At 40.8% G+C, this 26,746-nt stretch overlaps 1 protein-coding gene across 6 annotated transcripts in view; it reads left to right on the top strand.

Annotated features, from left to right (window-relative positions):
• The window catches only part of CFAP95 (cilia and flagella associated protein 95), a 135,683-nt gene that overhangs the window by 67,199 nt on the left and 41,738 nt on the right, over nucleotides 1-26,746 (top strand). For 5 of the 6 annotated variants that reach the window (XM_047831036.1, XM_047831034.1, XM_047831033.1 and 2 more), the window contains one exon: nucleotides 14,748-14,856. Coding sequence is in view for 2 of the 6 variants with exons in the window: in XM_047831034.1 (XP_047686990.1) it covers nucleotides 14,748-14,856 (109 nt within the window). In the remaining 4 variants the exon portion in view is untranslated. Of the gene's footprint in view, nucleotides 1-14,747; nucleotides 14,857-16,999; nucleotides 17,076-26,746 lie in introns of all 6 variants that reach the window. The other variant, XM_047831038.1, reaches the window with a different exon arrangement.

Below are 26,746 nucleotides of genomic sequence, written 5' to 3'. Positions count from 1 at the left end.
GCCCTTAAATCCATTTAATGTGTTGGAATTTAAAAAGTATGTATTTTATCTAACATTTTCCATTGTTTCCATTGTGAATTTATTTGCATAACTATAGAAATATCATTTGGCTGTCACTCCAAGAGTTCCCACCTCTGGCCAATCTCATTACCGAGATTTCTCACTACAGTCTCTTGTCTCTACTTCTTCCACTTGTCTTTGACACATTCTTTGCTTCCAATTGTCTTTGACTGGATCTTGGCTGCTTATGAGAGTCCTTGCACACAATGTGATCTGGGGATTATAACTTCTGACTTTGCCAAAAATTTAGTTTGCTTTTAATTTTTCCACTTCCTTGGCTGCTTTTGAATGATTTCTGGGAAGACATGGGGAAAATGCTTATTTGTATAACTATGTTCATAATGGAAGAATAAACTTTAGATTCTATTTATGAAGAAAGGCTTATTCATTTGTTTCTCATGTAAATGAAATGAATTGCTTTGAAACCAAAGAACCTTGTAATACCAAGGCAATATGCCTTGCTCATGGGTTCACAGAAGTGTGCATTAAAATGGGCTGTAAGCTCACGTAATATAAACTTTTGATGTTATTCTAGAACAGTTAACTCAAATTATTTAAACCAGCAATATTAAGACTGTAGGGAAGGAGCTTATACAGGTGATCAGGTGTTTGCTTTTTGTTTTGCAGGGAAGCAAACTGGTCTTCATGCCATTCGTGTAAGACATATAGTCAAGGTTTTCTTTGGACTATTGTAATTACCAGTCTATAGTACACTTGAAAAACTCTGTCTCTCTTTAGTCTTACTCTTCCACCTTCCAGAGTGTCTTTATTCAGTCAATATAAGTTGATTCTGGAGGTCAGGATCAAAGAAACCCCGAAAAGCATCCTAGGATTTGAAGATCACTGAGATCTGATTGTTGAAACATGGAGTAATGGAATGTCCTGATCCTGGTTTGACTGGGAAAGACCTGGTTTCCACCCCTCCCTGTGGACTTAGTACCTCATTTCCCTCTGAAAGTGTTCCAGGTGGGATCATCAATTACAGTGTCACTCTGTCTACTACATGTCCTTACATCTGTTTTCAAAGTCATTGTTTGGCAGTCAGACTGACAACATTTATTTAACATTTAAACTGTTTAGACACAGGCTCCCACTACTAGACTCCTTTTTGTTTCCTCCCAATATTCTCCATAGGGCCTCCTTTTTCTGAAGATTTTATGAAAGAAAATTCATAATAATGAAGGGTCTTATTTACATGCCACTCAATATATGTCGAGTGAAGAAAATGACTTCACTTATCTGCCTTTGTCAAGTCATTGTCTTTTGAGTGCAGTTTAGGCTTCAAATTCTGTGGTTTCAGGTTATAGATGCACAAATCACATATGGCATGAGACACACTGAAAACCAGAATCCCTCTTCATAAGTTTTAAATGTCATCATTTCTCCCAAGGACACAAGATTTCCTTTATGACTCTGCAGATATATCTAAAAGTCTTCATTTGTCAGTTTGATGAGTGTGCTACCAAATAACACTACCTTGGCACGTAAATCATTTTCCCATGAAATCTTTAAAGAGCATTGTCAAATGTTTCTTTGTAGCCTTTGATTCTGCTGGTTTTATGCTTTTAAGGTGTCAGGAAATATAGCTGACTCTCTGGGGTAATTTTCTTTTAAAGTTCTAGATAGCAGATGTTTATAAAACCTAATAGAAAAGGTCTTTCTCTTCTCTTGTGGGTTAGATTTAAATCAGAAAATACAATAACTGACAGAGTAGTTGTGAACTACATTAATAATTCTAAAATTTAAAATTAATATATTCTTCCATCTGGAGTCTTAACTAAACATTTTTAACATCTTTGAAATTCACAAAGAAAATGTATCTCTTGTCAAGTAACGAGAAGCTAGAACAGCTAGGACTTTCATTGTTCTCAGGTCAGATATCGCTTAGATTCACACCCCCATTGCAATCAGAGTTATGCATATGTATGTTGAGAGCTTTCCCATTCAGCAAGCAGATTTATAATTCCTCTAGAGACAAGTTTTTGTTGCAAAGGACTAGCATCTCTATATGCATAATCACTCCTTTCTGTGTGCTTTTGCAGAGTGAGCCAGGATGCTCTTTATTTTTATGGACACATTTGAAAGCCTCTGCTTTCAACATTTATATTAAGGTGACAGTAGCACAATGTAAGAACATTCAATCAATCAATCATGTAAGATTTAATGAGCATTTATAATGTATTAGACTATGCTAGGTACTGAGATTATGAAAATGAACAAAGAATAATCCCTGCCATTTAAAATACTCTTAGTGTAATGAGAAGGCAGATTCATTAATGAACAGTTATAAAGAAAAAATGTGAAAGGTGGAGCAGTGATAAAGGTTTTATTGCATACCCTACATAGACATGGGACCCCAGAAAGTGAGAGTAAACTTCAGTATAACTTGAATGTCATTTGGTCCACTAGAGTATGAGTTGGTTTCCTTTCCTGCATGGAGAATCCTATGGCCTAACCCCACCCTGTCCTCCACTGGGAGCTGAACCACTCTGGCTTGGAGCAGCCTGAGGAGAACTGCAGGTCCTTGCCTGAGTGTTCTCCGACTTGAGTCTTTTCTACAACTCACGGGAGGAGTTGTATGTGTTTACTCAGGGGACGCTAACAGATCTGATTTGATGTGGAATCATGCAACTTTTGTGGTAGGAAACCCAAGCTCCCAAAGGACCCCAGAAGCAGACCCGGAAAGTTCTTTTGACAAGGCATTACTTGGGACCACGTTAGGCCAGAGAAGATAGAAAGTTCAGGATCTAGAGGGCTCCAGTGATTGTAGGATTGGTGGTAGGAAGTTATGTACCAACTGGATATGTTGGGCATTTGTCCATAATAGGACCTGCTCGTGCTAGCTTTGACTTACTAGATTCCATTGACCTTAATCCCCTCTGAATCAGTTCTGGCATTTTTGACAACAGGGTCATGGTTCCAAGCTCCTTTTCATACAGTTGGCAACTCTGATCCTGTCCTGTCAGTTCTTTCTCCATTCCCAATTCTATTCATATTCATGCTATCTCTCCCACAACAAGGTAGAGAATGCAAGTTTCATCTCTTATTATTAAGGATATCTTACATAAAGATTACTCATGTGACGAAATAGCCATAGCACTCAGCTCTGGGCTTGACAGAGCAGGGTCCTAAGCAGAAGGAAGGCTGCTTGTCAAGGAAGATGTTGGCAGGGAGCCCTGTGGACCAGCAAGAATGTCAGCAGTATTTGCGTGCTTGGCATGGAAGACACAGCTCTTCCTTCAGTCAGCAGCATGGAGTATCTGTATTCAAGCAGCTTTGACCTTGAACTGACTGCTGACCAGCTGCTGTCAAATTCATGTCTGGACAAATTAATGTCTGGAGAAGCCAGTCAGTAGACTAGACCAGTGCTGGTCAACAATGACCTTATTACCAATCCAAGGTGATAATACAAACTGTAAAGACAATGTAGCAAGTTTTGTATATAGCTAACTGTATTTGGTTTAAAGGAATCTGAGATGGTTTTTAACATATCTTTAGTGTTAGGAGTCTTCCTATTAAAGGCAATAGATGGCTATTTTGTTTTATTTTATTTTTATTTTATTAAAAAACTTTTTTTTTTTATTTTTTTTTTCTGAAATTTATTGACAAATTGGTTTCCATACAACACCCAGTGCTCATCCCAAAAGGTGCCCTCCTCAATACCCATCACCCACCCTCTCCTCCCTCCCACCCCCCATCAACCCTCAGTTTGTTCTCAGTTTTTAACAGTCTCTTATGCTTTGGCTCTCTCCCATTCTAACCTCTTTTTTTTTTTTTTTTTCCTTCCCCTCCCCCATGGGTTCCTGTTAAGTTTCTCAGGATCCACATAAGAGTGAGACCATATGGTATCTGTCTTTCTCTGTATGGCTTATTTCACTTAGCATCACACTCTCCAGTTCCATCCACGTTGCTACAAAAGGCCATATTTCATTTTTTCTCATTGCCATGTAATATTCCATTGTGTATATAAACCACAATTTCTTTATCCATTCATCAGTTGATGGACATTTAGGCTCTTTCCATAATTTGGCTATTGTTGAGAGTGCTGCTATGAACATTGGGGTACAAGTGGCCCTATGCATCAGTGCTCCTGTATCCCTTGGATAAATTCCTAGCAGTGCTATTGCTGGGTCATAGGGTAGGTCTATTTTTAATTTTCTGAGGAACCTCCACACTGCTTTCCAGAGCGGCTGCACCAATTTGCATTCCCACCAACAGTGCAAGAGGGTTCCCGTTTCTCCACATCCTCTCCAGCATCTATAGTCTCCTGATTTGTTCATTTTGGCCACTCTGACTGGCGTGAGGTGATACCTGAGTGTGGTTTTGATTTGTATTTCCCTGATAAGGAGCGACGCTGAACATCTTTTCATGTGTCTGTTGGCCATCCGGATGTCTTCTTTAGAGAAGTGTCTATTCATGTTTTCTGCCCATTTCTTCACTGGGTTATTTGTTTTTCGGGTGTGGAGTTTGGTGAGCTCTTTATAGATTTTGGATACTAGCCCTTTGTCCGATATGTCATTTGCAAATATCTTTTCCCATTCCGTTGGTTGCCTTTTAGTTTTGTTGGTTGTTTCCTTTGCTGTGCAGAAGCTTTTTATCTTCATAAGGTCCCAGTAATTCACTTTTGCTTTTAATTCCCTTGCCTTTGGGGATGTGTCGAGTAAGAGATTGCTACGGCTGAGGTCAGAGAGGTCTTTTCCTGCTTTCTCCTCTAAGGTTTTGATGGTTTCCTGTCTCACATTTAGGTCCTTTATCCATTTTGAGTTTATTTTTGTGAATGGTGTGAGAAAGTGGTCTAGTTTCAACCTTCTGCATGTTGCTGTCCAGTTCTCCCAGCACCATTTGTTAAAGAGGCTGTCTTTTTTCCATTGGATGTTCTTTCCTGCTTTGTCAAAGATGAGTTGGCCATACGTTTGTGGGTCTAGTTCTGGGGTTTCTATTCTATTCCATTGGTCTATGTGTCTGTTTTGGTGCCAATACCATGCTGTCTTGATGATGACAGCTTTGTAGTAGAGGCTAAAGTCTGGGATTGTGATGCCTCCTGCTTTGGTCTTCTTCTTCAAAATTCCTTTGGCTATTCGGGGCCTTTTGTGGTTCCATATGAATTTTAGGATTGCTTGTTCTAGTTTCGAGAAGAATGCTGGTGCAATTTTGATTGGGATTGCATTGAATGTGTAGATAGCTTTGGGTAGTATTGACATTTTGACAATATTTATTTTTCCAATCCATGAGCAGGGAATGTCTTTCCATTTCTTTAAATCTTCTTCAATTTCCTTCAGAAGCTTTCTATAGTTTTCAGCATACAGATCCTTTACATCTTTGGTTAGATTTATTCCTAGGTATTTTATGCTTCTTGGTGCAATTGTGAATGGGATCAGTTTCTTTATTTGTCTTTCTGTTGCTTCATTGTTAGTGTATAAGAATGCAACTGATTTCTGTACATTGATTTTGTAGCCTGCAACTTTGCTGAATTCCTGTATCAGTTCTAGCAGACTTTTGGTGGAGTCTATCGGATTTTCCATGTATAATATCATGTCATCTGCAAAAAGCGAAAGCTTGACTTCATCTTTGCCAATTTTGATGCCTTTGATTTCCTTTTGTTGTCTGATTGCTGATGCTAGAACTTCCAGCACTATGTTAAACAGCAGCGGTGAGAGTGGGCATCCTTGTCGTGTTCCTGATCTCAGGGAAAAAGCTTTCAGTTTTTCCCCATTGAGGATGATGTTAGCTGTGGGCTTTTCATAAATGGCTTTTATGATCTTTAAGTATGTTCCTTCTATCCCGACTTTCTCAAGGGTTTTTATTAAGAAAGGGTGCTGGATTTTGTCGAAGGCCTTTTCTGCATCGATTGACAGGATCATATGGTTCTTCTCTCTTTTTTTGTTAATGTGATGTATCACGTTGATTGATTTGCGAATGTTGAACCAGCCCTGCATCCCAGGAATGAATCCCACTTGATCATGGTGAATAATTCTTTTTATATGCCGTTGAATTCGATTTGCTAGTATCTTATTGAGAATTTTTGCATCCATATTCATCAGGGATATTGGCCTGTAGTTCTCTTTTTTTACTGGGTCTCTGTCTGGTTTAGGAATCAAAGTAATACTGGCTTCATAGAATGAGTCTGGAAGTTTTCCTTCCCTTTCTATTTCTTGGAATAGCTTGAGAAGGATAGGTATTATCTCTGCTTTAAACGTCTGGTAGAACTCCCCTGGGAAGCCATCTGGTCCTGGACTCTTATTTGTTGGGAGATTTTTGATAACCGATTCAATTTCTTAGCTGGTTATGGGTCTGTTCAAGCTTTCTATTTCCTCCTGATTGAGTTTTGGAAGCGTGTGGGTGTTCAGGAATTCGTCCATTTCTTCCAGGTTGTCCAATTTGTTGGCATATAAGTTTTCATAGTATTCCCTAATAATTGTTTGTATCTCTGAGGGATTGGTTGTAATAATTCCATTTTCATTCATGATTTTATCTATTTGGGTCATCTCCCTTTTCTTTTTGAGAAGCCTGGCTAGAGGTTTGTCAATTTTGTTTATTTTTTCAAAAAACCAACTCTTGGTTTCGTTGATCTGCTCTACAGTTTTTTTAGTTTCTATATTGTTTATTTCTGCTCTGATCTTTATTATTTCTCTTCTTCTGCTGGGCTTAGGCTGCCTTTGCTGTTCTGCTTCTAGTTCCTTTAGGTGTGCTGTTAGATTTTGTATTTGGGATTTTTCTTGTTTCTTGAGATAGGCCTGGATTGCAATGTATTTTCCTCTCAGGACTGCCTTTGCTGCGTCCCAAAGCGTTTGGATTGTTGTATTTTCATTTTCGTTTGTTTCCATATATTTTTTAATTTCTTCTCTAATTGCCTGGTTGACCCACTCATTCGTTAGTAGGGTGTTCTTTAACCTCCATGCTTTTGGAGGTTTTCCAGACTTTTTCCTGTGGTTGATTTCAAGCTTCATGGCATTGTGGTCTGAAAGTAAGCATGGTATAATTTCAATTCTTGTAAACTTATGAAGGGCTGTTTTGTGACCCAGTATATGATCTATCTTGGAGAATGTTCCATGTGCACTCGAGAAGAAAGTATATTCTGTTGCTTTGGGATGCAGAGTTCTAAATATATCTGTCAAGTCCATCTCATCCAATGTCTCATTCAGGGCCCTTGTTTCTTTATTGACCGTGTGTCTAGATGATCTATCCATTTCTGTAAGTGGGGTGTTAAAGTCCCCTGCAATTACCACATTCTTATCAATAAGGTTGCTTGTGTTTATGAGTAATTGTTTTATATATTTGGGGGCTCCGGTATTCGGTGCATAGACATTGATAATTGTTAGCTCTTCCTGATGGATAGACCCTGTAACTATTATATAATGTCCTTCTTCATCTCTTGTTACAGCCTTTAATTTAAAGTCTAGTTTGTCTGATATAAGTATGGCTACTCCAGCTTTCTTTTGGCTTCCAGTCGCATGATAAATAGTTCTCCATCCCCTCACTCTCAATCTAAAGGTGTCCTCAGGTCTAAAATGAGTCTCTTGTAGACAGCAAATAGATGGGTCTTGTTTTTTTATCCATTCTGATACCCTATGTCTTTTGGTTGGCACATTTAATCCATTTACATTCAGTGTTATTATAGAAAGATACGGGTTTAGAGTCATTGTGATGTCTGTATGTTTTATGCTTATAGTGATGTCTCTGGGACTTTGTCTCACAGGGTCCCCCTTAGGATCTCTTGTAGGGCTGGTTTAGTGGTGACAAATTCCTTCAGTTTTTGTTTGTTTGGGAAGACCTTTATCTCTCCTTCTATTCTAAATGACAGACTTGCTGGATAAAGGATTCTTGGCTGCATATTTTTTCTGTCTAGCACCCTGAAAATCTCTTGCCAATTCTTTCTGGCCTGCCAAGTTTCAAAAGAGAGATCAGTCACGAGTCTTATAGGTCTCCCTTTATATGTGAGGGCACGTTTACCCCTTGCTGCTTTCAGAATTTTCTCTTTATCCTTGTATTTTGCCAGTTTCACTATGATATGTCGTGCAGAAGATCGATTCAAGTTACGTCTGAAGGGAGTTCTCTGTGCCTCTTGGATTTCAATGCCTTTTTCCTTCCCCAGTTCAGGGAAGTTCTCAGCTATGATTTCTTCAAGTACCCCTTCAGCACCTTTCCCTCTCTCTTCCTCCTCTGGGATACCAATTATGCGTATATTATTTCTTTTTAGTGTATCACTTAATTCTCTAATTTTCCCCTCATACTCCTGGATTTTTTTATCTCTCTTTTTCTCAGCTTCCTCTTTTTCCATAACTTTATCTTCTAGTTCACCTATTCTCTCCTCTGCCTCTTCAAGCCGAGCTGTGGTGGTTTCCATTTTGTTATGCATTTCGTTTAAAGCGTTTTTCATCTCCTCGTGACTGTTCCTTAGTCCCTTGATCTCTGTAGCAAGAGATTCTCTGCTGTCCTGTATACTGTTTTCAAGCCCAGCGATTAATTTTATGACTATTATTCTAAATTCACTTTCTGTTATATTATTTAAATCCTTTTTGATCAGCTCATTAGCTGTTGTTATTTCCTGGAGATTCTTCTGAGGGGAGTTCTTCCGCTTGGTCATTTTGGATAGTCCCTGGCGTGGTGAGGACCTGCAGGGCACTTCCCCTGTGCTGTGGTGTATACCTGGAGTTGGTGGGCGGGGCCGCAGTCAGACCTGATGTCTGCCCCCAGTCCACCGCTGGGGCCACAGTCAGACTGGTGTGTGCCTTCTCTTCCCCTCTCCTAGGGGCGGGATTCACTGTGGGGTGGTGTGGCTCGTCTGGGCTACTTGCACCCTGCCAGGCTTGTGATGCTGGGGATCTGGCGTATTAGCTGGGGTGGGTAGGCAAGGTGCTCGGGGGCAGGAGGGGCAGGCTTAGATCGCTTCTCCTTAGGTGATCCACTTCAGGAGGGGCCCTGTGGCAGCGGGAGGGAGTCAGATCCGCTGCCGGAGGTTTGGCTCCGCAGAAGCGCAGAGTTGGGTGTTTGCGCGGAGCGAGCAAGTTCCCTGGCAGGAACCGGTTCCCTTTGGGATTTCGGCTGGGGGATGGGTGGGGGAAATGGCGCTGGCGAGCGCCTTTGTTCCCCACCAAACTGAGCTCTGTTGTCAGGGGGCTCAGCAGCTCTCCCTCCCTTTGTCCTCCAGCCTTCCCGCTTTCCGAGCAGAGCTGTTAATTTCTGACCTCCCAGACGCTAAGTCGCGCTTGCTGTCGGAACACAGTCCGCCCGGCCCCTCCGCTTTTGCAAGCCCGACTCGGGGGCTCTGCTTGGCCGGCGAGCCGCCCCTCCGCCCCGGCTCCCTCCCGCCAGTCCGTGGAGCGCGCACCGCCTCGCCGCCCTTCCTACCCTCTTCCGTGGGCCTCTCGTCTGCGTTTGGCTCCGGCGACTCCGTTCTGCTAATCCTCTGGCGGTTTTCTGGGTTATTTAGGCAGGTGTAGATGGAATCTAAGTGATCAGCAGGACGTGCGGTGAGCCCAGCGTCCTCCTAAGCCGCCATCTTGCCGCAACCTCCGATGGCCTTTCTTTTAAAAAACTTTTTTAAAACATTTATTTATTTTTGAGAGACAGAGAGGGGCAGAGAGAGAGGAAGACACAGAATCCGAAGCAGGCTCCAGGCTCCAAGCTGTCAGCACAGAGCCTGATGCGGGCTCGAACTCACAAACTGCGAAATCATGATCTGAGCTGAAATTGGATGCTTAACCGACTGAGCCACCCAGGTGCCCCAATGGCTATTTTATTTTCTGTCAAAATAATGTTTCTGTCAAAACAAAAGTTGGCAATTTTATGTTGGTTCTACAGATTTTAGGGGATTGTTTTGTTATTTCTTCCATGAAACATTCAGGTTTTGGGAACCACTGATATAAGAGTCTGGTATACAACTGTTCCCTAGAGCTTTCTTAACCTTGACACTTTTGGCATTTTGAGCCAGGTAATTCCTTGTTGGACAGGGAGTTGTTCTGTGCAGGGTAGGATGTTTTCCAGCATCATGGCCTCTAGCCACTCGATGCCAGTAACAACCCTCCACATCTGGACATAGCAACTAAAAATGCCGTCAGGCATTAGGTGCGTTGGGGTGGGTTGAGTGGGGCTGTGCTCAAAAAGTTTGAAAGGTACTACTCCAGAGACATTGTAAATTTTATTTTATTGTTATTTGTTTATTTCATTATTTTCTCTTAAAGAATTTCTGTTGCAATAAACAACAGGTTATGGTCACTTGTATGGTGACCATTAATAAATGAAGGTAGCAAGGAGAACAAAGCTATTAAAATACAATAAAGTCTTCATTTGAGAGCACAGTTTGTTCTGGAAACATACTTGTTATCCAAAGCACTTGTATGTCAAAGCCAATTTCCTCATAAGAAATAATGGGAACTCAGATGATTCGTTCACAACCTAAAAATATGCGTATAAAAATGATTACAATATTGTAATATAATACAACATAATAAAGCAAATACAAAATATAAAGACAAATAAACAAATTAACCTGCACTTGCTTTTGAAAACCTTTGTGGCCAGTGTGAGGGAGACAAGAGAGAGGAGGGTTGTTATGTAGGACGACTTTCACTGTCACTAATGGAATCACTGCTATCTGTTGGCTCAATGGAGTCTTTTTCTTTTCATGCAACTTTAACAAGGAACCTATCCAATGACACTTTTTTTTTGCCTCCTTTTGAGGATTTCACGGAAATGTGACATAGTGTTGTTGTTAAACAGATTCATCATTCACACTGCTACAGCCGTGTCCGGGTGGTGATTTTCTACAAAACTTTGTAGTGTTTCCCATATTTTACACATCTTCCTGATCTCATTTGAAGTGAGGGATTTCTCCACCTTTTTCTCCTCTTCCTCTGCAGACGAGCTCACCTCCATAATCTCTTGCTATTGCTTGAGATCCAACAGTTTGATGCAGTAGTCAGATGCCAGTTGTGGGCACCTTCCAATGTTCTGAAAAAATCACTGATTTCTGTCCAACACCACAGCCTGAGACCAAGCATCTGAGCATGGGAGATGATCACCCACAATTGTGCAGAGAGAGAGACAGTGAGAGAGAGAGAGAGAGAGAGAAGAACCATTGGTTCATTTGTGATTATGTGACATTCTACCTCATGTACTACTCATATTGCAAGACATTGCTCGTTTATCAAGTTGAAGTTTGTTAGAAATGTTTGCTCATCTTTTGGAACACTTGCAGAACAAGTTACTCACAATCCAGGATTTTAACGTGTGTGTATGTATGTGTGTGTGTGTGTGTGTGTGTGTGTATTCCTTTATTATCTATTATTATACCTTGATATATGTCTCATAAAGATGCTGTAAGGCTTAGTTGGCATTAACAAAGTATTGAAAACTCTCAACTAAAGCATAGTGTAGAAAGACAAAGTATTATTACATATAATAGTATTTTGCGTTGACATGTCACTTTTCACTTAAGACTCTCAATCTATTGGTTCAGTTGTTTCCTCAGTGTATGATTCTCAGTTCATGTCAGAGAAACTGAGGCACAAGCCAATATTCACCTGACAAAATAATCAGGGAATTAATTAAGTCTCTCATTTCCTTTATAATACCCTAATCACTTTTACTGTATATATTTTATAGTATGGTATAATACCATACTATATATACTATAGTAAATAGTATATAGTGTATATAGTATATAGTATATATAGTATAGTATTATATATATTATATAATATATTTAGTATGTACTAAATATATATTTTATATTTATATTCTATTCTATATACTTTATAATTTTTAAACACCCATATTTCTCTTCGCTCGGCTGGCAGCCTCTGAGAAGTAGGGGCAGGTCTTCTTTAGTTGTCTATCTCTCATAACTTACAGGGGGCTGTGGGCACCACATTCACGGGCAGCTGGCAGACCCTAGGAAATGCCAGTTGCATTAGCGCAGTCCTCCCCAGAAACATTTTCATTATAGATTCGTGTTTTCAGTGCTGGACTTTTAGTACTGAGATTGCTGTTAAGTAAACGTATCTGCATCTTTTGTAATAATCTAGTTATAATACAACTTAAAATATATGGTGGCATAATCAGGACTGCATTCTGATTTTCATGGACATTAACTATCTTTGCCTTCATGAGCTCCTTTCCTCCATTTAAAAAAAAAGTTAAAAATGATAGTTTATGATTACATTGGTAGAAAGATGGCTACAATCTAAGATGGATTATATTCTTATTTTATGATTAAAAAATTATTAAAACACTCTTGTGGGACCCTAAAGGTACCGTGTACCCTGGGCACTGTGCCTGTGGTAACCAGTAAAGAAGTGAGCACTGAGGGTCACACAATGAAATGTTAACTATCTTTTTCCCCTTCATTCTCATGCTCCCCGGGAGATAGTCTGGTTTTATTGCCTCAGAGAAGAAAGACATAGAAAGCAATAAAAACACCAACTTCTTGGCTTCTGGGTTCAAAAGCATGGGTTTTAAGATGGGTTTTAGGATGATGCCCTAGATTTGGAAGAGGAGATGAAGGGCCGGGGTGCCCCGTCCCTTGGGAGATGAAGAGTTCATGGACTGAAGATGGAGGGCACCAGAGAAGCCGAGAGCTTGTGGGTTTGTCTGGGACCCCCAAATTGGAATTAAGACCTTATAGAAATCCCTGAGCATGTGGGCCCTGTCACTGCCTAGCCCTCTATTCCCGGGTAATGATTTTGGAGGTGTTGAACTGTGGGGCTTCTGTGTGCCTCCCAAGCCCAATGTGGTGGGACCATGAAACATTGATGGGCCAGGCAAACAGCTTAGGGATGGCATTTGGCTTCCAGGGACCCTGGGTGGAGAGGGACACAAGAAGGTTCTTGGTGGCCTAGAAAATGGCATGCTTGTGGCAGAGTGCCAGTCTACACAGAGTCCATGTGGCAGGACCAGGAGGGCAGAGCAGAGATCTGTGTAGATCCATACTAGAAGACCACAGGAGAATGAGGAGGTTTCCACGGATGTCAGCAGGGAGAGATGATGACAACAGAAATGGATTCTTGGCATTGCAGCATCACACAAGCTCTTGAGAGTTGGAAGGGATCCATAATTGACCAAGATTAAGGTTTTTCCATCTTGGCAATATGAGCATTTGGAAAAGAAATTAAGTACAATTATGGAAAAACTAAAGTTGCAATTCTTGTACACCAAAAACTTGGTGGATTAGTATTCACTATACATAGGTGTTTATGGTGCTTGACAGTAATAAAGGATCTTCTGCTTTTATTTTTTTCATTTTGCAAAAATCTCATGGTATTACGTCTGTCCTCATTTTACACTGTGGAAATGAAAGCACAGAAACATTAAGTGACTTGCCCAACATCACACAGCTAGGACCTGAGCAATGACTCAAACCCATGGCCCCACTCACTCTCTCACTCCTGGGTTTTGATGTTCAATATTCCCCCCTAAGGATTTAAGTGAGAGTTTCCTGTGAGGCTCTCTAAAAATGCTGATATGGTACCAAAATGCTTTTAGTGTTTTGCAATTTAATGCTCAGATGTTAGGAGGGCAGAGAGTTCACATGCCTGAGCTCTGCTGCTCTACCCTGGGCTCTCTCTCTGCTGTGTTCTATGCAGTTCTCTGCTCTGCTCTCAGAGGTGGGGAAGCAAGGGTATAGTTTGAATGTAGTGTAGGGGCCCAGTCCCAAAACAGTGGGATGAGGTGGGCCTAGGGCCTCCTGACTTGGATTCTCGGTGCCCCATCCAGGTGAGTGGATGCTATTCTGCTTCCACAACCCTGTGCCCATTGTAGAATTTTCTTGTTTGCCTGTGTTTCTTGCTTGGCTGTGAGCAACTGAAGGCAAGGACTGTATTAGGGTTGTTTCCCATGGCATCCCCTCCTGGCATGTAGTAGGTACTTAAAATATTTCCTGAATGAATAGACAATTGAATGGATGGATGGGTGGATGGGTGGATGGATGGATGGATGAATTCTTGAGTACCTCAGTGTCCCTTACATAATCTTAGCCCTGTATTCCCTCAATAACAAGGCCTCTTCTGAGGGATGTTTGTGTTCAGCTTCCTTTATGTCACCTAAGAAAGCTTTGCAAAAATAGATACTTCTTCTGTAGGCCACTTCACTTCCTTTTTCCTTCCCTATTCCCCAATCCTTCCATTATTATTATTTCTATCCACCCTTGTAGTCAAGATGTTTGGAATATTTTTCCCTCTTCCATCTACATGTTTTTTCAGCTTATGTTTGTCAGCCTTCTTTAAACTCTCTTTAAAAGCCAGAAGCACATGTTATGAATCCATTTAACAGATACTTTGCTCTTTCTCATTTTGAAAAAAAGAAATTGATGGTAGAAAAAATTTCTAATGTGACAAATTGCCTTTTTAATTTATTACTATGTCTTATTTTTGAATTTACTTTTGGTAAATAATCTACACTATTGAATAAGTTTCAGTTCATTGGAGTCACTGAGTAATTGCTGTGTTGGATAAGTATTGTGCTTGTGATATTATTAGTTTTATCGTATGTGCTAAGTTGTTTTTAGAAAATAACCTCAGCATTACTTGAAAAGAGGTGGAAAATACTTTATGTATCCCACATCCAGTGAATTTGTAATTAAAGCAATGTCATAAATATGGTAAATTTTCATTGGATCATTAAAAATTGTTTTAAAGCAATACATGATAAATAAGATTTATCTCTTAACAGATTCTAATTTATTTTCTCAGGCACCATGACAGAGAAGCCTATCCCAAAGATTATGATATAGAAGGTCCCGAGGAAATAAAAAAACTGTGTAATTCAACATATTGGCGACTTGGAACCAATGAACCCCCAGTAAGTAATTGCTACTGATTTATTCTATTTTAAAATTTTTTTAAAATGTTTATTTATTTATTTTGAGAGAGAGAGAGAGCACGAGCAGGGGAGGGGCAGAGACAGAGGGAGAGAGAATCCCAAGTAGTCTTTGTGCTGCCAGCACAGAACCCAATGTGGGGCTCCAACTCACAAACTGTGAGATCATGACCTGAGTCTAAGTCAAGAGTCCGACGCTTAACCGACTGAGCCACCCAGGTGCCCCTGATTTCCTTTAAGTGGAATCTTCTTCCAGGTGAAACATGGAAAAGTAAAGGTGCAAGCACTTTGTGCCACCCTCCTAAGCTATGTTGGTTACTTAGGCAGGTGACTTAGTCACTGTGTGCTTCAGTGACCTTACCTGTAAATGTGCACAGTTCATAAAGTTATTATTGGGAAAATTCAATGAGATAAAGCAAATAAAGTGCTTATCTCAGTACCTAGCATATAGTGAGCACTCAAGAAATTATTAGTGCTCTTATGATGCTGTTGCTGTAGCCACAGCATTTTGTTCAATGTCTCCTTTAACCTTCACAATAACCCTGTGCAGTAGGTATTATTGTTTCTATTTTACGGATGGGGAGAAACTCCTAGAAGTTAAGTGACTTACTCAAAGTCAAACAGCTGGGAGTGGCAGAGTGAGAGTTTGAATCCAGTTCTTTGATTTCAAGTCTTTTGTATTTGTCTTAAGGTGGTGGAGTTGTGACTTATTAAAACATGCTGGTATTATTCTCCTAACGTTTGTATGATCCAATTCCTAAAGGAATATTCACTGCACAAGTACTTCCTATTTGAATTGCCGTGAGTGGCTTACTCCTTGGCTATTTTGGTGCCTGCCCAATCAGTGTAAGGCAGGAGCTCACCTCTCCAGAGACACTCAAATTGTGTCCTACCATGTTAAGAGCTTTAGGACTGCCTAAAGACTCAATTCAGCCTTATAGGATGGCTTTGGGGCCTGAAGAGCTGGTAATTTGACTAGGACACATGTGAATGTGTTCAGAAGACTGGGTTTGCATCACATTCTGCCCCCAAAGTCAGGGCTAGCTTGAAATAAGGCAAGCCCAGTAAGATGAGTAATTCCATGTTGGAAATGGAGCTAGAAGATTCTCAGTTCTCCAGGGTTATGGGAACGAATTAGCCTATCAGGGTCCATGCTTGTTACCTTCCTGCCTTTTATACTTGCAATGGACAGAGAATGATAAGGACAGCCTGAAAAATGGGGACTTACTACAAAGATGCAGGTATCTGGCTATGGAATCAAGGACAGTCACAGGAACAAAGACAGGTCTAAAGCAAGACATCCTCCCCCTCCCCTTTCACACACACACACACAAACACACACACACACACACACACACACACACACACACACACTGTTTCATTGGCATCCTTATTTTGTTTTGCTGCTCATTGCCTTCTTGCCCCTATAGCTCCAATCTCAAGGGCATTCTGATAGTTTCCTCAGTTCCCACATTGCCCTTCTACCTTGCACCAAGCCGCCTTTTGGTCACTAGCCAGTACATGGAGGGGTTCCCAAGTCTGATGCTCAACTCTGTCAATAGCCACTCTGCCCTATTCCACCAGAGCCAGCTTTGCCTTGCTTTCTTGAGTGTGGGGCTGCATGGTCAGGACAAGAGCAAGTTGGGCAAAGCAGGCATTACCTGGCGTGCATTTAGCATCTTTGACTCTTTTTTGTTTTTTGAGAGGGTGGGGTGGGGCATGAGCAGAGGAGGGGCAGAGAGAGAGAGGGAGACACAGAATCCGAACCAGGCTCCAGGCTCTGAGCTGTCAGCACAGAGCCCGACACAGGGCTCGAACTCGTGAACTGCAAGATCATGACCTGAGCCGAAGTCGGACGCTTAACCGACTGAGTCACCTAGGCGCCCCCAGCATCTTTGACTCTTAAAAACCATTTATTTTTGATTTCTCAATGAAAATGTTCTTGGCCTCTGGGTTGTGGGAGGATGTGAGATGAGGTGAACTATGAGATGTAGGAATCTCAAACATTCATTCTGTTCCATCTACACATCATAGCAATCAAGACTCAGGTTTAATAGAGGATGTATAAATTAGATAATATTTTATTTTGTTCATGGTCATTGAAACTGTGTGCTTCTTCTTCCAGGTTTATAGGTATATTGATAGGAATGAAAATAGATCAATGGGTCAACTATTTCTGATGCTATTCTCATATCCTAATAGTAAGTTACATTTTTGTGTATTTTTGTGTATAAAGCACTGGTTCATCCATCTTGTTTCTTGCTCTTCTCAACAAAGTTATAAAGTTGACAAGAAAGATATTATTATTCCAGTTCTAAACCTAGACTCACTGATATTCAGTGATTCCCCCCAAGGTCCCAGGTGTAAAAAGGAGAGGGATATAGGCACAGAACCTTCATATTTTCATATGTCGGGTGTGATGCTGGATATAGCAGGAGTATGGATGAGTTCTTCCTCTTGCCACAGAGTTTTGATAGAGGGCTAAACACTAGGATACTCTCAATAGTTGGTGAAAACCACACATCCTAAAGCAAGATCCTAGACCATCGAGGCACCTGCTAAGATATTCTAAACCAGGTTAGGCCAGTATGAGTGATTATGTCCTTGAAGACTAGAGTCTAGAGTTCAGGAAGGATTTATTTATTTGTGGGTTGCATGCCCCTTCTTCCTCAACTGAGAGGTTTTCCTTCCTCAGTTTTCAAGGGAATGAGACAGATTAATATTTGTGTCCTGGAATTTAGATGACTTGGGTTCCAGGTATATGACACATGTGAAACAGCAAGGCCCACCTGCTGCAGGATTCTACGTCTAAAGCACCCCCCAGCTGGAAAAGTGAGAAGTTTAAATCTAATACAGTTAGAAGTTTTGATTATGTCACTGGACTGGAAAATTTCATAACTAAAATGAGATCCTTCTTGAGATTGAGGGACCTAGAAGCGTTATGGAACTTGCTTAAAATTTCCATTAAGTGAAAGGAAAGAACTAGCCATCCATGGGGGCTGGAAGAGGCAGTATGATTAAAATGAAGTTGCTTCATGAATTGCATCCTACTGATGCAACAGGATCAATTCAATTCAACAGGATCAATTCAACAGGATCGATTCTGACTTTATCTCAGAGTCTGGACCAATCTTCAGGTTGGCCCTCTGAGTGGCCCACATTGTATAAATGAGGAGACTGAGGTCAAGTGAAGCTAAATGACTTGTTCAAAGTCAAACAGCTATAAAGTTGTATTAAAATTTAAAATCTATTTTTCCCCTCTGATTATAGAATCTAAGATCTTAAATACTTCTCCAACTGCCTCTTGGAGCACTAAGTTGTTCCACCCCTAGCCCAGTGGTCTTTTTAACCCCCAACACTGCATCCTCCCTGCAGAAAATGAACCTGATTGGCTTTCGTCCTCTGACTTGGGCATTATGTACATCTCAGTGCATATGTGTTGGGGCATCGGTTTCTTACATCTTATCTATAACCTCTATCCTGTTTGCTGAATTACGTCTACACACATGCCAGCTAGCCCTATTCCCATATGTCTCTTTTCCTAAATGTCTTCTTAGCAGTTTTGGATTTTTGCAGTATTGCTGCTGAGTGGTTGCTTTTTATGTCCACCAGCATTTCTCTTCTGCTGCATGAAGTTCTCCTTGCCCATATATGCTGTAGCTGGGGCTATTGTGAGCATTGTTTGTTTGTACTGGGCTTTTATTTTTTTTTCAACGTTTTTTATTTATTTTTGGGACAGAGAAAAACAGAGCATGAACGGGGGAGGGGCAGAGAGAGAGGGAGACACAGCATCGGAAACAGGCTCCAGGCTCCGAGCCACCAGCCCAGAGCCTGACGCGGGGCTCGAACTCACGGACCGCGAGATCGTGACCTGGCTGAAGTCGGACGCTTAACCGACTGCGCCACCCAGGCACCCCTGTACTGGGCTTTTAAATTAGCCTTTCTTTGTGTCTACATTTTGGCTGAAACTCCAAAAGGCCACAAACAAAAACATAGTCCCATGTGCCAAAGTGAAATATTAGGCCACTTGGGTGGGGCCCCCAAAGATGGTGCCCTTAGGCCAGCACTCACATGAAGGATACAAGAGGATTGAAATCCAAGAAGCCAAAAGTAGAGTTTGAGAGAAGAAACAGGGTTTTGGAAAAGGTGTACTGTGAGTCTCATCTGCCTGGTGAAGTTACAGATATGAGGTTCGGGTGATCTGTCTGAAACAGCAGAGCAGAAAGAGAGGAACTAGCTACCTGTACATTATTGGTGGGACAAAGATAAATGAGTACTCAGGCCCAGAGGTGGCTTTTGGGGATCAGATGCGGGCCCTGTAGAAGAGAAAGATGACAGGGAGTCATCTCAGAACCTGCCCAAGAGCCCCTCATGTAGGGATTTAAGGGACATTGACTGGGTTCCCAGGGGCTGAGGAAGGACAGTTAAGTCCAGACAGTGGCAGCCTGTGTCATGGAACATAACCACTGAATATTTCCAGAAGGGATCTTAATATCCAACAGAATATCTCAAGGAGGTCTGTTTCGAACATCAATCAATGCTGGAGAGGGTCAGACTTCAGACATGCCCAGAGGAAACTGAAACAAGATGATACTTCCATTTTTCTTGCATTTACCTCTCTTCCTCATATCCCCACTCACTCATCTTAAACCCTCCAGAAGCCATAGGGAGTTGAGGAGTAGGAAAGAAGTTTAAGGGGGACAACTGAGAAGAAGCTAAATGTGCCCCCTTTTCCTACTGAGTTATGCCAAGCTAAAGCTGACCAAAGGTACAGGAATTTTAAATGAAACTTTCATTTTAAATGGAGTTTTGGCCAGTACTTGGGACTGGGTATTTTACTTACCTCAGTTAGATTCCTCCTGGGACAGAAGGAGCCAGAAGATGTTTATATTAGCTGAGAGTGACCATAAAGTGGTGGCAACTGTTCTATATTTCATCAAGGAGCATAAGAAAGAATCCACCTCTCCAAAGGACTATGGATGAGCAGTGGTGGAGGAAGAATAGATTTGTTTATTGATTGCACCTACTTATAAGTCCCACCTATTCAGTGAACTAGTTGTCCATTTGTGTATAAAAGAGCAGGCCACATCACCCCTCTCTATCTCCTTCCCTTCTTTTAGTTTTCTTCGTGGAATTTAAATTACTTGACTAGAACACATGCTCCATAAGAGAAAAGACTGGTCTGTTTTGTTCTCTGCTGTATCTCCAGTTCCTAGAATGGTGCCTGGTATAGAGTGGGTGCTTAATAAACATCTGTGGAAGGAAGGAATGAAGGAAGAAAAGAAGGAAAAAGGCAAAAGAGGAAGAAGAAGGAGGAGGAAGAGGAGGAGGAAGGCAAGAAGGAATGAAGGAAAGAAGAAAGGGAAGGAGGGAGGGAGGGAGGAATGAAGATATTCCACAAATATGTATTAAGGCCCTATTATTTTGCTAAGTGCTGGGGTAAGAAACATAATTTGGAACAAGGTCACTATACATCAGGAATTCACACTTGTGAGACGATGCAGGTTTACAACCACAGTGGCTAAGTGTACGACGGATGCTATGATAGGGAGAAGATCAGGATGCTGACAGGGACACCTGAACTGAAATGGGCTGAAGGGAGGATCATGGATGGCTTCCTAGTGGAGGAGGCCACAGTGAAGCTCTTGAACTGAATCTAAAGAACCCTTTGTTGGTGAAATCTGGAAACATGCCAGTCAGGTTTCAGTGGTGGCATAATCAAATTCCTACCGTGGTGGTCCTTCAGGCTTGGGGAGACCCAGTGGGGCCATGGGGCTGCAGATTCACAGGGGAGCAGTCATTCGAGCCACTGGAGTTTCTCTGATTATTTTACTCATCTAAGAAATTATGGGAAATTGTATTTTAAACTGTAGTGTTTTGTCTTGGTATTTTATTTAAACTTTATTCAGGTGCTGCTTAGCTGTACCAGAGTGAGTCCCATGTAAACTAAAATGCTCAGGAGTCCTTCTATCATTGCTTCTTCACTTGCAAAGCCCCTCACCTGAGGATTCTCACACCACTTCTAAAGGCTGTGTCACAATCAGTATGTAAGACTGCTTCTGAGGAAGTAAACTCAGAAGAATTAAGTACAACGTACATTTGATGCTGTGTCATAGAGCTGAGAACTTATCAGACATAAAAGAACAAGGAAAACCATGAGTGATTTTACTAAACAGATTTTCTTATACAGCTAATGGATCAATGCCAAGGCATTTTTGGAACTAAAAGGACAACATGGATGAGTATATTAGGCTAATATTACTATTAATAGCATTATAGTCATTTTGGACTTTAAAATGGAAAATAAGTGAATAGTACAAAAGTGTGCTATCATTCATTTTATGAAGTGATAGAGAACAGCCAAGTAGGTCTCAAATATGAACTGTTTTAGTGGATGGAAGTATGACATTTAAAAACTGATGACCTAGGGGCACCTGGGTGGCACAGTCGGTTGGGCGTCCGACTTTAGCCAGGTCACGATCTCGCGGTCCGTGAGTTCGAGCCCTGCGTCGGGCTCTGGGCTGATGGCTCAGAGCCTGGAGCCTGTTTCCGATTCTGTGTCTCCCTCTCTCTCTGCCCCTCCCCCGTTCATGCTCTGTCTCTCTCTGTCCCAAAAATAAATAAACGTTGAAAAAAAAAAAGTTAAAAAAATAAATAAATAAAAACTGATGACCTAAAAGGGATATAAAGGCATATAATTCTACCAGATCTGAGAAAATCAATTATAATTTACATAATTGGTTCAGATATTTTTTTTCTTGCTTGACATAGTAGAATAGTGTTTTGGCCTCTATAGTCTTACAGATGTTTCTTGCACTCAGCTCTAAGCACCTGAAAGAGGCATATGGATCAAATTTTTGTAAATGGAATAATTTTAAATACCATTGGAGGAGAACCACTTAAACCAGGAAAAAGGAAGATGTTTGGGGATAGCGGGCTGTGGAGTGAGGGCGTCCTCCTACTTCATGTTTCCATAATCTTTGGGCTTAGAGCTGATGCCACCAGTTCCAGCGTCCTCTTGAGGGTCTACTCTGGAGTGTCTTTTCCAATATCAGCACATGATATTGTGGGCCTATTTATTCTAGCATATCTTCTCTGCCATTTCTAGGGATTTGGGACAAAATGAGCACAGGCGTCTGCCATTTTGATCCATCACTCTCCTTCACAATTCTTTTTCAGTATCAACAATCATGGCTAATTTAACTTTTAGAGAAACTAGATTTTACTTTTTCAGTATATTAGTTTGCTTAAGCACATGCCACTGTTATGTTGAACAAATGGGACTCAAAAGATGCAATCACATGCCCCCCCCACACACACACATATTCTTTGTCCCCACTGTCTAGTCACCCTACTTTGTGGAGTTACTTATTTCTGGTGTCCCTGGATAAAATGTTGTACATATTTTATAATTTTTGTGCTCACTCTCAGATAATAGAAAGTCTATTGGTCACATTTCACTAATTAAAGTATCTCATCAAAATGATAAATTTCATTGAAGGCAAAAGATTTTCTCCTCCTCCAGTTAGAGTGTGCTCCAGGCCAGGGAAGTCCATAGAGGGAAGTGTGTCCACGTGGGGAGGTTTGGCTGATTTTCTATTTCTTCACTTGCTCTGTTTTTTCCTTCCCTCAGACAACAACTAAAATGCCCTCTTGTGATTATTCTACTAATATTAATTACTTAACTGAGACTGTTTTTGTTAAAAGAAACAGTTTTGTTATCTCACAGTGATCATAAGAAAAGATTGAACAAGTAGTGGAAAAAAAGAGTGAAATCATTTTTTCTGATTGTACCCCATGAGTCCCAGTTGTTCAAAATAATGATGGGAAGGGGGCCTCTGTGCTTCTCTCAAGATCCTTTAAATAATCTGTATGTGGAGCTGCTGAGTTCTCCTAGACATGAAAACAGAGCCAGAATTTACAAGAGCAAAACTACTGCTGAGAAATAAGAATCATCCTTTTTTTTTAAGATAAAGACTTTTTAAAAGTTAATTTATTAATTTTCGAGAGAGGGAGAGTGCACACAAGTGGGGCAGAGAGAGAGGGAGACAGAGAATCCCAAGCATCCTCTTCTGAGCCAGCCAGGTACCCGTAAAGATAAAGACTTTTAACAAAGTCTCAATATTACTTGTTGATGATGATGATTTTTTGGCAATAGTACAAGAAAGCTACAGTTGACAGGGGAAGTACTGTTTTACAGGGTAAGACTAAACTCTTCAGTTATGACTGAAGATCTGTGATAATAGATGCCAACTTAAGTATTCCAGAGTGAGGTGCCAAATCTGTCACATAGAACATGCGACGCATTTGGGGGCAGTGACTGGTTTTGAGCCTCTTGGTCCCTTATCCACCTTGAAGATTAAAAAAAGAAAGAAAGAAAAGGCTGAAATTAAAGAGACCTGGCTGAGAGTATTTGGAATTTGGAGAGAATTTCTGTGCTGAGTTCGACCCCTCCTATCCCCATAGGATAAGCTACTTCATTCTGGGCAGGGAATTTGATTAAGTATTACCCTGAAGTTGGGAAACTTGGTTGCCTGAGGTCTGACTTATTCCCAAAGCAGCCTGTGGCATCAGAGAGGGAACTTGACTTGAAAAGTATCTGCAGGGGCACCTGGGTGTTTGTTGGTTAAGTGTCTGACTCTGGCTCAGGTCGTGATCTCACGGTTCATGAGTTCAAGACCTGCGTCAGGCTTTGTGCTGACAGCTCAGAGCCTGGAGCCTGCTTCTGATTCTGTGTCTCCTTCTTTCTCTGCCCCTCCCCTGATCATGCTCTGTCTCTCTCTCAAAAATAAATAAACATTTAAAAAATGTTTATAAAAAAGGAAAATATCTGCATTTCCTTCAGTATGAGTCAGAGGAGTCTGCTTTCTGGGGACCCGATAAGCAACATAAGAAAGAAATGTCAATTAGTGATCATCTAAAATGAATCTTCCCAAGAGAGATTCTTCTGTAAGTAAGTCATCCACAGCAGAAAGAGTCTGTTTACCCTCAAATGTGGAACTTGAGGGGCAGTCATAAATGACTTTCTCTTTCCCTGTACCAGTTACCCAGGTTACATGTCTACTGGGATTTCTTAAATGCTGTACATACAGGAAGAGTTCATCTTGGAAGATTACAAGTTGGGACTTTAAGAAAAATTGATAGGAAAATGGGGAATAAGAATAAAGTTATGAAGCAAACTTCCTATACACACATTAGATATTTTTTAGATTATCATTTGACTCAAGCTAGATTTTATTATGCAAATTTAATGGAAATTTTAGTGATTATCCTGTGAGTTTGTGCTCTGTTAACTTAGCTATCTCACACACCAAATTGCCAATCTCCAGTTTGTGATATATATGTATATAGAGAGCCCAAAAGACTTTTAAACATATGGTAGTGCTTTTATAAATTATGCACCCTTATGTCAGGTTATGAACATTTCTAGGCCAAAGTGATTTTTCACATTAAAATGCTGTAGGATTAGGTTTGCCCACATGCAACAGAAACCACAGATCAACAGTGGCTGTTCACATAAGGTTTTATTCTTTCCCGTAAAGAGTCTGGAGGATAGCAGGTCAGGACTGGCATGGAAGTCGCGCAGATTGTCAGAGACCTATTCCTTCCAGCTTTCTACTCTGCCATCCTTTGTGCAGAGTCCAACATGGTGGCTAGAAGCCTGTCATTATGTTCACATTTCAGACAGCAGGAAGAGAAAAACAGAAGCAGGACCTTTCCTGGAGGTTGTATAAATTACTTCCACTTATGTCTCGTTGTTCACAACCAGTCACTAGTTCTATTTACGTATAAAGGAGACTAGAAGTTTACGTGTTACGTTGAGCACCAGGTGTCGTATGGATGTGTTAAATCACTATATTGTACACCTGAAGCTAATATGACACTGTAAGTTAGCTAACTGGAATTTAAATTAAAACTTTAAAAACTTTTTTTTTTAAATAAAGGACACTAGAAAATGTAGTTTGAAACACCATATGCCCCCCTGAAATTTTGATGTTCTATTACTGATGAAATTGAGGGACAACATTTGCCCCTGATACAGGAAACAAAGGTTCGTACTGGGCTCTGGAAAAGATGGCTTCTCTTGGACCTTTGGCTCCACCACTTACTAGGTTGTAACTTTGATCAAGAGTCTAAAACTTTTTGTGTCTTTATTTTTTCCAGTGTAAAGTAGGGATATTAGAGTTTTCATGAACACTTAACGTGAAGACATTTAGAATAGCGTCTGACATGTGCTGTTGTTATTACCATTATCCCCAGGCTTTACTGCAACTCACTAAGCTACAGTCAGTTGAGACTCTGGAGTTAGTTTACTATTCTAGCCTGGAATTTCATAGATATGGATTGATCAATGAATGAGTCAGATTGCATGTTTTGAATTGTGTAACTTCTACCTTCTCACTGGTTTACCTAGGTGTTACTTAATCTGTTTCAGCCTCAGTTTTCCCTTCCCTAAAATGAAGAAAAACTATGCCAAGTGTTCTTCTTTTCTCCCTTCAGATCTACTTTCCACCCTTCTCAACCTTGCTCTGTGCCCAGAAGCTGACCTTTATGGATGACTTTGATGAGCTTCCTTGTCCTCTGGCTTTCTGTTCAGATTAGCCTGTGGAAGGCACTCACAGATGATCAGAGGTGGTGGGCGAGTTAGCTTGGACATTTATTCTGTGATTTTCTCCCTGCAGGGCCATGGTTTGGCAGTGGCTGTGTGCTATAGACTGAATTTTTATGTGCCCCCAAAACTCAAATGTTGAAATCCTAACCCCCAGGGTGATGAAATTAGGAGGTAGGTCCTTGGGAAGTGATCAGGTCATGAGGATGGAATCAGAAATGGGATTAGTGCCCTAATAAAAGAGACCTCAGAGAGTTCCTTCCCTCCTTCTGCCGTGTGAGGGTACGATGAAAAGATGGCTGTCCATCAACCAGGAAGTAGGCTCTCACCAGCCACTGCTGGTGCCTTGATCTTGGAGTTCCCAGCCTCCAGAACTGTGAGAAATAAATTTCTGTTGTTTATAAGTCACTCAGTTTATGGCATTTATAAGGGCAATCCAAATGGACTAAGATACCGTATGTCTGTTCTGAAACCCACAAGTACCAAGTGACCTTCTCTTTACAGCTATAGGCCTTACTAGTTTCCAGTAACTGCTCTACCCTATGGCTCTCCACAATTGCTACCCTCAGGGTGCTTCAACATTTTCTGAATGCTGGCCACACTTTTATAGACTGATCTTCCATTAAACTCTACTCAGTTACCCATTTGATTGTTCTTTTCTTTCTGTGACTACGATTGATACACAAGACTCATAGGATTGCTTTCAGTATTTAATGAAATCATGCCTATGAAGTGCTTAATACTCAGTCAATAAATTTAAATCCACTAATGCTATCATCTGTTTTTCTTTTAACTCCTCATTATTTCTGGTTTGCAAATATCTTCGTTTCATATAATTTTCAAAGGTGTTGATTGATTGAAAATGTTGAAATATTTTACTGCTGAATATGACCAGAGCATTATCTAAGGTTAATTTTTGGGTCAACCTTACTCATTAAAACAAAATTGTGCATAGTAATTTTTTTCCCAAAGTAAATGTCTTATTTTTTTGTTAAAGTATATAATATGAAGCTCAATAATACAGTGTCTTTTACCATGGACTTGTGAACCTGGTAATCTATGAGGAAGAGTAGTTGAGCAAAGGGTATAAGGAGTCAGAGCTGAGAAATTGGGCTGGGTGCCTGGTGATTCAGGAGGTTGAGGCCTTAGAGAACATTGGTCAGAGAAGCCAAGGATCTATAGAGCCATGGAGTAGACCAGGGAACCAGGACCAGAGACTATAAAACTGCTTTGAGTAGGGTAGGCTCCCAGTTACAGCAGAAC

The sequence above is a fragment of the Prionailurus viverrinus genome, chromosome D4 (genome assembly GCF_022837055.1).
Source record: "Prionailurus viverrinus isolate Anna chromosome D4, UM_Priviv_1.0, whole genome shotgun sequence".
Lineage (NCBI taxonomy): Eukaryota > Metazoa > Chordata > Mammalia > Carnivora > Felidae > Prionailurus > Prionailurus viverrinus.
This window is presented reverse-complemented; position numbering and strand designations above follow the sequence as displayed.